Source organism: Callithrix jacchus, chromosome 12 (assembly GCF_049354715.1).
Source record: "Callithrix jacchus isolate 240 chromosome 12, calJac240_pri, whole genome shotgun sequence".
Taxonomy (NCBI): Eukaryota; Metazoa; Chordata; class Mammalia; order Primates; family Cebidae; genus Callithrix; species Callithrix jacchus.
In genome coordinates, this window is record NC_133513.1 from 67282521 (window position 1) to 67295502 (window position 12982).

The window sequence follows — 12982 nt, forward strand, 5'->3', positions numbered from 1 at the left end:
TTTTTCATAATTTTTCTTAATTCACATTTTAAACAGTTAATTTTAAGTTAACACATATCTTAAGATTAGGCTTTCTTCTGTTTTGATATTTCTTCAAATGTATTATAATATTGAGTACATGCAAAGTTGTTTTTTACTTTCATAATAGAATGATACTGCATAGAAGCTATCTTTTTATTTTTCAATAAAAAGTGGTTACAGAAATCTTTGTGTATTTTCTTTACAGAGAATTGGAAAGGAAAGCTTTTATGGAACCACTACGGTCTGTTGCATCCACATCAACAAAAAATGACCTGGATCTAAATCGGGCACAGACTGGAAAAGATTGTCACTTACATAGGCATTTTGTGGATCCAGTATTAAATCAATTACAGAGGCCACCCCAGGAGACTGGAGAGAGATTAAACAAATACAAAGAGGAACACCGTCGAATTCTTCAAGAAAGTATTGATGTTGCTCCCTTTACAACTAAAATCAAGGGACTTGAGGGTGAAAGAGAGAATTATTCCAGAGTGGCATCATCATCTTCCAGTCCTAAAAGCCATGTCATCAAACAAGATACAGATGTAGAACGCTCAGTATCAGATCTTTATAAAATGAAGCACTCAGTGCCTCAGAGTTTACCCCAAAGTAACTATTTCACTACATTGTCTAATAGTGTGGTCAATGAACCACCAAGATCATACCCATCCAAAGAAGTTTCAAATATTTACAGTGATAAACAGAGTAATGCCCTTGCAGTGGCAGCAGCTAATCCTCAAACTCTGACTTCATTTATAACATCTCTTTCAAAGCCTCCACCTTTGATTAAACACCAACCAGAAAGTGAAGGTTTAGTAGGCAAGATACCGGAGCATCTTCCACATCAGATTGCATCTCACTCAGTAACAGCCTTCAGAAATGATTGTAGGAGTCCTACCCATTTGACAGTTTCTTCTACAAATACACTCCGCAGTATGCCTGCATTACATAGAGCACCAGTATTTCACCCACCAATCCATCACAGCCTGGAAAGAAAGGAAGGTAGCTATAGTAGCCTTTCCCCTCCAACTTTAACTCCAGTGATGCCAGTAAATGCTGGTGGGAAAGTTCAAGAATCGCAGAAGCCTCCAACTCTAATACCCGAGCCAAAAGACTCTCAGGCAAATTTTAAGAGTTCTTCAGAACAGAGTTTGACAGAGATGTGGAAACCTAATAATAACCTCAGCAAAGAGAAAACCGAATGGCATGTGGAGAAAAGCAGCGGAAAGTTACAGGCTGCAATGGCATCTGTCATTGTGCGTCCATCTTCTAGTACAAAAACAGATAGCATGCCAGCAGTGCAGTTAGCTTCTAAAGATCGAGTTAGTGAAAGATCTTCAGCTGGGGCACATAAAACAGATTGCCTCAAACCAGCAGAAGCTGGAGAAACTGGAAGAATCATTTTGCCAAATGTGAATTCAGACAGTGTTCACACAAAATCTGAAAAAAACTTTCAGGCTGTCTCACAGGGCAGTGTTCCCAGTTCAGTCATGTCTGCTGTAAATACAATGTGTAATACCAAAACGGATGTCATCACATCTGTTGCCGCTACTACCAGTGTTTCCAGCTGGGGTGGTTCAGAAGTAACTTCATCTCTATCAAATACCATTTTGGCCCCTACATCATCAGAATGTACATCTTCAAAAAGTATCAGTCAGCCAGTGGCTCAAACACAAGAATGCAAGGTCAGCACCACAGCTCCAGTTATATTAGCCAGTAGTAAGACAGGAAGTGTTGTTCAGCCCAGTTCTGGGTTCTCAGGCACAACTGATTTTATCCATTTGAAAAAGCACAAGGCAGCACTGGCTGCAGCTCAGTATAAAAGTAGTAATGTTAGTGAGACTGAATCTAATGCTATAAAATATCAGACATCTTCAGCCTCCCTTCCTCTGGATAGCACTGTAATCTGTAGTACAATTAACAAAGCAAACTCTGTAGGAAATGGGCAAGCTTCCCAGACAAGTCAACCAAACTACCATACTAAACTGAAAAAGGCCTGGCTCACCAGACATTCAGAAGAAGATAAAAATACTAATAAAATGGAAAATTCAGGGAATTCTGTATCAGAAATTATTAAGCCATGTTCTGTCAACTTAATAGCCTCTACATCTGGTGATATACAAAATAGTGTAGATAGTAAGATCATAGTTGATAAATATATAAAAGATGATAAAGTCAATAGGAGGAAAGCCAAAAGAACTTATGAATCTGGCTCTGAAAGTGGAGACTCAGATGAAAGCGAAAGCAAGTCAGAGCAAAGGACTAAAAGGCAACCAAAGCCAACTTACAAAAAGAAGCAAAATGATTTGCAGAAGAGAAAAACTGAAATAGAAGAAGATTTGAAACCCAATGGAGTTCTAAGCAGGAGTGCCAAAGAAAAAAGTAAATTGAAGTTGCAAAGCAACAGTACTAGTAAGTCATTTACTTTCTTTTGTCTCAGGTAAAATGGGCTGAATGTTTTAGCTGTATTAGTGTGCTTCTTTAAAGATTAGTGAGCTTAGGCTGGGCCCAGTGGCTCACACCTGTAATCCCAGCACTTTGGGGGGCCAAGGCGGGCAGATCATGAGGTCAAGAGATTGAGACCATCCTGGCCAACATGGTGAAACCCCGTCTCTACTAAAAATACAAAAATTAGGTGGGTGTGATGGCGTGTGCCTGTAGTCCCAGCTATTTGGGAGGCTGAGGCAGGAGAATTGCTTGAACCCTGGAGGTGGAGGTTGCAGTGAGCTGAGATTGGGCCGCTACACTCCAGTCTGGCGTCTGGTGATGGAGCAAAACTGTCTCAAAAAAAAAAAAAAGAAAAAATTAGTGAGCTTAAGGGCATCCTTTGTCTTCACTGCATGCCTTAACTTTATGTATATGCTTATTGATCTCATTTGTACATTTCACAAGTGAGTACCCTTTAAGAGGAAATGAGAGAACACATATTCCTTCATTGTTAAAAGACTTGTAGAAATATATGTTTTATGTGACAGTCATTGCAGGTAATTTGTGTAACCCAATGTGTAATTTAGTAGTTACTTGTAATTTTGGCCATTTCTAAGAATTGTCAAAATGCAGTTATGGCTGTCACACCAAAAGTGGATTCGTAGTATCAGCTAAGATATTTACCTACAACAAGATATAGTTGGGAAAGAAATTCTACTCACATATACATAATTGCAAATTTCTAGAAGAGAATTACAATTGTTTCTAGGTATACCTGTCAGGGATTGGTTCCAGGACCCTTCCATGGATACCAAAATTCACAGATGTGCACATCCTTTATATAAAATAGCATAGTACAGTCATATGCTACATAATAACTTATTTATCAGTGACAAAATGCACAGCTGGGCACAGTGGCTCACTCCTGTAATCCCAGCACTTTGGGAAGCTGAGGTGGGAGGATCACTTAAGCTGGGGTGGTTGAGGCTGCAGTGAGCCATGATTGCACCACTGCACTCCAGCTTGGGCAACAGAGCAAGACCTTGTCTCCACCCCCGCCCCCCCCCAACAAAAAAGAGGGAATATATATATGATAGTGGTCTCATATAAGATTATAAGACTGTTTTTACTATACTTTTTCTGTGTTTACATACATAAATACTCTGTGTTACAATTATCTACAGTATGCAGTAACATACTGTACAGGTTTATATGCTAGATTTGTGTAAGTACATTCTATGAAGTTTCCAGAATGTGGAAATTGCCTAACAATGTATGACTATATTTGCATGTAGCCTACACACATCCTCCCATATACTTTAGCTCATCTCTAGATTACTTGTAATGCCTAATGCAGTGCCTACACATCACTTCATTCATGCATGATTGAGCATAGTACTCTGCACATGGCAAATTAAAGTTTGGTTTTTTGGAACTTTGTAGGATGTTTTTTTCCCCTGAGTATTTTGATCCATGGTAGGTTGAATACATGGGTTTGGAAACCACAGTTATGGAGGGTCAATTGTACTTCAGAGTAATATGAATGTGGTCTATATTTCACTTTTATATCGTCTGGTGACAAAAATTGGAAGCTTATGGAAACTATCATCTATTTAAGTAATGCTTCTCATTCAGATAGTCCTTAACAATGGGTAAAAGTTAAATATAAGGGGTGGCTTGTGGTTTTGTGTTTTTATTTCGATGTTAAAGAATTGCCATATTAAGTAATAGCTTCAAAACTGATTTTATTTCCTTTGTGGCTACAGCTGGAAAAAATAAGGGATACTTAACAGTAATATTCACTATAAAGTGTTTCTATATTATTTTACTCTAGAAGTAGTTTTTCTCAGTTTGCTTATTTCTTTTTAGGTATGTGGCACAATGCAGAAAGCACTTAGTTTCACTATATCCGTGTGTTCATCCACATACAATATATGAAATATCTGTGACAATGTGGACACTCAAGAAGTACTTTCACAAGCACTTGGATGCTTGAAGGCTCTCATTTGTGCCTTTTAACTGAATGAGGTTTTCCCACATGCCTGTGTGGAAACCAGAGGTAAAGTGAAGGAGAGGAAAACAGGAGGATGGAATCATAGAAAAGGACAGTCAGAAAGTGAAAGAACAAAGGACAAACTCAACTAGAGCCAGAGACTGACAGACTGAAATGCAAGCATAGTCAGAAGACAGAGAGGGGGATTAACATCGGAGGATACCTGCCATTTACTTGAATATTGGGTTATATACAGTGTTGCTTTTCTTATGTGTTCCCCTTATTCTCTCACTGCCCCAACGAATTCATAATAGGCTTAGTATAAGCAGTTTAATTATTTCTCTTCTGTCTTAAATGACATTTCCTTTGGTATTGGGTGTTCAAATACTTGAGTAAAACTTAAATTAATAACAGATTCCTGTCTATTAACACCCAGGAAAACTCTTGTGAAGTTATATTTATAAAATTAAGTCTTAGTGAAATACATATTCTCTTTTCATCTTGAGATGAATATACATATTCACAAGTAAGAGTTCTAAGACAAGGGCTAGAATGAGTGCCTCCCCCCTACCTCCCACCAGGTTGTAGTGTTTAGTCAAATCTTGCCTGCTTGGTAATTAGCATGTAGCTTTAGAGAGACTATTTTATGACCCATTTGTTCACCAATTCCAAAGTAATATTAAGTTAACATTAGATGCCATGTTTAATTGTGGGCAGAGTTGACTTGCTTTTGTTCTAGGCTACCTAGAAAAGTTTTTATTAAATATTTTTTAGAGACAGAATCTCTATATTGCCCAGGCTGGAGTGCAGTGGCTATTCACAGGTGCAGCCATAGGGCACAGCAACCTGTTGGGCTCAGGCAGTCCTCCTGCCTCAGCCTCCTGAGCATAAGAAAGTTCTTTAAGTTGGGAGCTTCCATAAGTCAGGGAACTTCTAAATATGAGTGAATTATCTACTTCATGGATTAAATATGTCCATTTTCCTTCTAATGTTTAGTAGAATTGTCATCAGTCATGGTCAATCAAAAAGAATGAGTTCGGCTTACACCTCAACTATGTAATATGATTACATACACCATTATACATGTATAATTATATATTTTATACACACATACATGTATAATAATGTGTTTCTTAGTATATTATAAAGTGAGATACAGATTTAGTTGTACCTGCTATTTCAGAATGTCTTCCTATCTGCTCTCTTTCTGAATTAAAAGTCAGCTGCTTTTCTTCCACTAATGTTTATGTTTTATTTACTTTCATCTTACATTTTATCTAATTTTTACTTTTAATTTTATGATCTGAAATTGCCACTATATTTAAACATGTAAATTCTGTGATACACAAAACCAGTGGTTTATGATCATAGTAATTTCCGTATCTCCAAAAGAATATTTTTTCAAGGGGGTGGCATATACAGAGATTAATATTCGGCATGTATTTTGGCTCTCATTTTCTTCCTCCCAGTTTTCTGTTAGAGCAGCTATTTGTGGATTTGCTAATAGAGAACTAAGATTCTTATTATAAATGAAGACTTATCCGTTGAGTTAGGTATTTTTTGTTGAATGTCTTGATCTCAAAGTTACATTTTATATATTGTCAGTAAATTATATATATGGAATTGAAGGATGAATTTTATTTATTGTACAAATACTACAGCTGTTGTACAAATACTACATAGTATTTGTACATAGCATTTGAACAATACAATTATTGTATTTGCATAATAAAATTATTTGTACAATAAAAATGTATTGTACAAATACTATAGCTGTTGTACAGATAGCTGCAGTCATGTATGGCCTCATCTAGAAGCAAAAATTATAACATCAAAAGGTCTCCATATGAATGTGGCCTTAATGTCTTTGTACTTATTTATTTTACAGGAAAAAAAGCTCTAAGTGCCTATTTTGTGTCACATAATTGAGATTTGCTTTTAAATGTCTGATTCTTTACTATAGTATTATCTAAGTTGTTCACAGTGGTATGGTGATCCATACTCTGAACTGTTCCATTATCTGGAATTAAAGGCATATAATAAAAATAGAAATCGACTATATTTAGTTTATTCTATGTAATAAATTGAAAGTAAATAAATGACTAGAAGCAAGTATGCCAAATAAAAATTTATCAGCATTATAACAATTCTGTCATTCATTCTGACTGTAAAAGTTCTGAATATTTTACACAGTTCATTGGAAAAAATCTGTCTTTTGCACAATGGAGGAAATAAACCTTTTACATAAGTCTTCTGGAAATGGGTTTATACCATAAATGGGAGATGTGGTATGTGGTTATACACATGGGTGTTTCTCTAGTAGATTAAGCCAAATGGTTCCTTGCCCTAAGTTAGAGACAGAAGAGGGGAAAGCACGTAATTGTAAAGAATGAGGCAGCAGTTCTAGAGGTGCTTGATAACTGGACCTGATTTCAAATGGGCCACTCCATATAGTTTATTTAAACACAGTACTTTCTGAGTTTCTGCAAGAAGTATGTAGTCTCAGGAGAATTGCTGTACCTCTGACCTACACATTGGGCATGATTAGAAAACACAAGGATAGGAAATACAGTTTATTCTTTCAGCATGACAGAAATAGCACACTGTGTAAAACTGATGTCTCACATAAAGATACATTATATGGGTGCAGTAAGTATACTTACAAGTTAGAGCCAACAAATAACTGCTTATCCCAACATAGCTTGCTTTTATTTTGTTTCATATTTTTTTAAACAAAAAAAAAAAGACTCCATCACCCAGGATGGAATGCAGTGGCATGATCTTGCCCCACTGCACCTTCCTCCCCTGGGTTCAAGCAGTTCTCTTGCCTCAGCCTCCCAGTAGCTGGAATTACAGTCGTGTGACACCACACCTGGTTAATTTTTGTATTTTTAGTAGAGACAGCGTTTTACTATTTTGTCCAGACTGATCTGAACTCCTGGCCTCAAGTGATCTGCCTGCCTCTGCCTTCCAAAGTTTTGGGATTACAGGCTGAACCACTGCGCCTGGACCCCAACATAGATTGCTTTGAAGTGAATATGTTTGTAAAAATTTTAATAAACATTAATTTTTGAAGATCCTCTCAGTCTAGAAATTCTTCCTACTCTCTAGATGACGATTACTTCAGCTAGTGTTATACTTATTAAGCATAAGTCAGTAAGTGTGGTGGAGCAATGATGTAGAGTATGTAAATAAGTTTTTTTTTCCCCCACATAATAGACTAGATAGTTCATTAGAGTTTTGTCCTTTTCACATTTTTGATGCCGTTTATTCCTTCATCAATAGAGGTAGCCAAGTTAATTTATTTTTCCTTTACTTTCTTCAAACTCTCTTATTTTTCTAAAAGATACCGCCGCCATCAGTATTCTGATATCAAATGCAGGGTATTATAATAAAGGAAAGATGTTAGGAGAAATATTTTAGCACCTCTTCTCCCAAATACAGGTTTTATACAATTACCATGTGTCTTAATGAGCCACACTACCCTGGAAAATCAGATTATATATTCCTTTTCTTTTTTTTTTTTTTTTTGAGACTGAGTTTCACTCTTGTTACCCAGGCTGGAGTGCAATGGCACGATCTCAGCTCACCGCAACCTCCGCCTTCTGGGTTCAAGCAATTCTCCTGCCTCAGCCTCCCAAGTAGCTGAGACTATAGGTGCATGCCACCATGCCCAGCTAATTTTTGTATTTTTAGTAGAGACAGGGTTTCACCTTGTTGACCAGGATGGTCTTGATCTCTTGACCTCGTGATCCACCCACCTCGGCCTCCCAAAGTGCTGGGATTATAGGCGTGCACCACTGTGCCCAGCCCAGATTATATATTTCAGTAGAAATATGTTGAAACCAGCCTGTAGTTTCTAAGTATATAAACCTTTGATCTTTATGTTCTTGGTGTGGATCTTGAAAGAGATTTCTTCTACATAAACCAACTTTTGGTATTGAAGGTCTGTATTTCCACTTACTGATTTACACAGTATATAAATAATTCTCATGTTTGCTGTTATACTATATGAACTACTTAATATTTAAGGAGTTCAGGCAGCTGGAAAACTTAGTTCTGCATTTTCAGTACACTGACATAAGAGTGGTTCATTTGGTTAGTAGAATTGGATAGTAAGTAAATGGAAACGCTACTGTAGACTTCTTAGTCATTAGTTGGTACCTAGAGCTCTTATTGTCTTTGCTTCTTTGCTATAGTCTTACTGTATTATCACAGTTGTATAACTGACTTGAATTTCATCTCAAGGAGTTTAACTTTCTATAAAGTAAAATTTTGCTAAAACTTTCCTACTGATTTTACAGCTGGCATTCCTCGTTCAGTATTAAAAGATTGGCGTAAAGTCAAGAAGCTGAAGCAAACTGGGGAATCCTTTTTACAGGATGACTCCTGCTGTGAGATAGGGCCTAATTTACAAAAGTGCCGAGAATGCAGACTTATTCGCAGTAAAAAAGGAGAAGAACCAGCTCACTCACCGGTATTTTGTAGATTTTACTACTTTAGACGGTAAGTGAAAATATGAAATTACGAAAAAAATAATTTATTGATTTTTATATTGGAAATGATAGTGTTATTCTGAGTGTCCCTTTTGGATGAGGGGATGAGTCTTTGAGTCTCCGTGTTTCTGAAACACTATAAAAGAGCATTAAACATTTTTGTACTAAATTTTAACAATTTCTAACTATTACACTAAATACATTGTTACTCATGTTTCATATGACCTTTCTATTCTGAGATTTATTCTTAATAAGAAAATGATTTTTTTTAAGAACATGATAGGAAATAACAGTTTTTATTTAAGGATTTTTAAAAATGTTTTTTACTTTGGCCAAAATAATTTAGTATTTCTCTCTGTACTTTAGCTAATAATCACAGACTTTAAATCTAGGTAAGCAATCTAGGCAGTTAAACTGAAGCCATTACATTACATTGTGGTACCCATACTTTTGTCAAACATACATGAAACATTTGTAGCTGTAAAGATAAGTTATAAAATGGCCAGGTGCAGTGGCTCATGCCTGTAATCCCAGCACTTTGGGAGGCCAAGGCAGCTCGATCACCTGGGGTCGGAAGTTTGAGACCAGCCTGACCAACATGGAGAAACCCTGTCTCTACTAAAAATACAAAATTAACCAGACATGGTGGCACATGAGTGTAATCCCAGCTATTCGGGAGGCTGAGGAAGGAGAATAGCTTCAACCTAGGAGGTGGTGGTTGCAGTGAGCCGAGATTGCACCATTGCTGCAACAAAAGTGAAGCTCCATCTCAAAAAAAAAAAGTTACAAAATGACAAGGAGGATTTGTTAGTACCCTGTCATATTTTAACGTTATTGTAGTAAAATATGAAAACCACTTAAAAGTTGTTAACCTACATAGTAATTTAATATAGATATTACCAAGTAATATTTTAAAGTTAAAAACTTAAAGGTGGACTTGTAAGAGTTCAAATAAAGAGTAGATGGGGGAGAGGGGAGAATAGTTGGATAACCCAGACAGTAAAGACTAATTAACATGTCACACTCCAGAATCAGTCATTTCTAGTTGTAAATTCCATCTCTGTCCCTTAGTTCCTATATGAGTTTATTAACTATGGTAGGACTACAACTAAGCCTGTCTCATCTGCAAAATGTAAATGTTAGTACCTGCCTAAGAGAGGGTTAATGAAGGTTAAATGAGATAAAATATCCCAGGTCCTTAATATAGTCCCATGCACATATGAAATGCTCTATTGTTAGCTGTAATTATCTTCCTAAGAAGTTGAGATACTTTATTCTGCTTAGTACAATATGCTGGTAGCCAAGTATAGACATCCAAAATTATGTATTGATAAGAATGGACCAAGTTATCTTTCTTCCCTTGTAGCCAGCAGACCCCAAAGGACAGACAACTTCAGGGAATAGTTATAGGAGGTAGTACATATGGAAGTACAGAAAAGATGAAAAAAGGAATCAAAAGGAAAGTAGGTTTGAGGTGATAAGAAAATCTAGGTCTGAAGGAAAGAAATGTTCAGGCAAAGATTGTAACATAAAGTCAAAATAAGATGCTGGGGTATGACAAAAGGAGAAATTTCATTTAAAAAGAAGGAAACTTTGATAATAAAGACAAAAAATAGTAATAAAAGAAGTGTTGCTGTTCATATGAAAAATACAGTATGACTTGTATTTTAGACATCACCTAGTTGAGAGTAAAGAGAGTTAAGTACAAGATAATTGAGGAATAACCACCAGCCAGTAAGAAAATGGTAGTTTTACCTGCCATTTACCATAAACTTCTCTGAATAGAGTAGTTATTTGGACATCAGAAGCTCAGAGCAAGTAAGCACATTAATGCAGTTTCTATAAAACTATTAAGCATTTCATTCTTGTTCTCCTAAATCACTTTAATAATGTGTCAATGAATGAAAATGTATGTGTAGTTGGCATTTTTAAAGTCCTCCTGGTCAAAGTCTTAAGGTGATTTAGGCCATTTCAGCTTTAGTGATTCCTGATTTAGGTTATGTGTAAAATAATAGCATTGCTCTGGGCAACCTTGGGCCCACATTTTTACTCTTGTTACTCATCAAACACTTAAACAGTTTTATTTTGTTGGAGTTAAGTAATTTAAGTCTACGTGATTTTATTTCTTGAAATAACCGAAGACTGGCACTACTTATTGTCATTTGCATAACACCTATTAGTTATTTAAATTAATTCAATAATTAGTGTGGGAAGAATTACCATGTATTCCTATTTTCAATGTATTGTTTTATAATGCAGTATAAACAATTATAAATTTACAACTTTAAAAACTGGATTTATGTTTTCTTAATATGTTGGTACCTAATGCTTTTATGTTTTAATATTTCAGATTGTCATTTAGTAAAAATGGAGTAGTTAGAATAGATGGTTTCTCTTCTCCTGACCAATATGATGAAGAAGCTATGAGTTTGTGGACACATGAAAATTATGAAGATGATGAACTAGATATAGAAACTTCTAAATATATCTTGGATATAATAGGGGATAAGTTCTGTCAATTAGTAACATCTGAAAAAACAGCTTTGTCGTGGGTGAAAAAGGATGGTAAGGAAGTTAAATATAATATGAACTATACAAATTTTAAGAATTTCTCGTTGAATTATATTTGATCTATGAAAGAAATCCCTAATCTTATCGTGTTGATTTTTAATTATGATAATGATACCTTTTTACAAATGAATGTACCAATACGTTTTTTTTTTTTTTTTTTTTTGGAGACAGAGTCTTGCTCTGTCACTAGGTACCAGGCTGGAGTGCAGTGGCGATCTCGGCTCACTGCAACCTCCGCCTCCCAGGTTCAAGCAATTCTCCTGCTTCAGCCTCCCGGCTAGCTGGGACAACAGGCGCATGCCACCATGCCCAGCTAATTTTTTTTTTGCATTTTTAGTAGAGACGGGGTTTCACCATGTTGGCCAGGATGGTCTCGATCTCTTGACCTCATGATCTGCCCACCTCGGCCTCCCAAAGTGCTGGGATTACAGACTTGAGCCACCGCTCCCGGCCACCAATATGTATTTAAGGTTACATGTATTTTCCTGTAGAAGGTGAATTGAGTCAGTTAACCATTTATGAAATCACAGTAGTATTTTGGTATTTCTGCCACTGCAACATAAATTAATGTGTTAAACCCACTTTGGATGCATGTTGTAAAATTTAACTTTTGGCCTATAAAGACATAATCTACCCCAATTATTTCTATTGGAATCTCAGCTTTACTTCCTGTTTAACTGTTACCTTGTGCAAATAACCTCTCTGGATATCCAGCAGGTCTATAAAATTGGAAGGATAACTATTTGATTAATTTATTTACAAAGTAGTTATGTTAATTATGTTAATTTATGTAAAGTACTTAATAGGACCTAATATAGTAGATGCTCTAAATATTAGCTTCTTTTCCTTCCCTTCTTTAAAATTACTGGTTTGCCCCTCAGGGAACGCTTAGCAAATGACTGGAGACATTTTTGGTTGCATAACTGAGGGAGTTAAGGATATGCTGCCAAGCATCTAGTAGGTAGAGGGTACAGGTGCCACTGAACACCCTGTAGTGCACAGAATAATCCCTCAAAACAAAGCATTATTCAACCGAAAATGTCCAAAGTGCCAGAGTTGAAAAACCCTGCCTTACATATAAGCCATTTTTATTATTAACTTATTATCTGTGAGTCTTCTGAAGAGAATTACTAATTACTTCAAAAAATCTATTGGTCTTTAGTTAATATAGCCCAGAAAGTTCTTGGTTTGCCTTTACATTTTTATTTCTTCTGTATTTCAGCCAAAATTGTCTTGGAAAAGAGCATGTTTGCCTTTAAAATTTTTGTTTTTTCTGTATTTCAGCCAAAATTGCCTGGAAAAGAGCAGTGAGAGGAGTCCGGGAGATGTGTGATGCATGTGAAGCAACATTGTTTAACATTCACTGGGTCTGCCAAAAATGTGGATTTGTGGTCTGCTTAGATTGTTACAAGGCAAAGGAAAGGAAGAGTTCTAGAGGTTGGTGTATAAGTTTATATAAATAGAAGATTTTTAA

At 36.1% G+C, this 12982-nt stretch overlaps 1 protein-coding gene across 24 annotated transcripts in view; it reads left to right on the forward strand.

The window, feature by feature from the left end:
• JMJD1C (jumonji domain containing 1C) overlaps positions 1 to 12982 on the forward strand; it is a 380550-nt gene that overhangs the window by 337099 nt on the left and 30469 nt on the right. For all 24 annotated transcript variants that reach the window (XM_078345831.1, XM_078345828.1, XM_078345829.1 and 21 more), the window contains 4 exons: positions 227 to 2433; positions 8746 to 8947; positions 11288 to 11502; positions 12793 to 12945. In XM_078345831.1, coding sequence (XP_078201957.1) covers positions 227 to 2433; positions 8746 to 8947; positions 11288 to 11502; positions 12793 to 12945 — 2777 coding nt within the window. The remainder of the gene's footprint in view (positions 1 to 226; positions 2434 to 8745; positions 8948 to 11287; positions 11503 to 12792; positions 12946 to 12982) is intronic.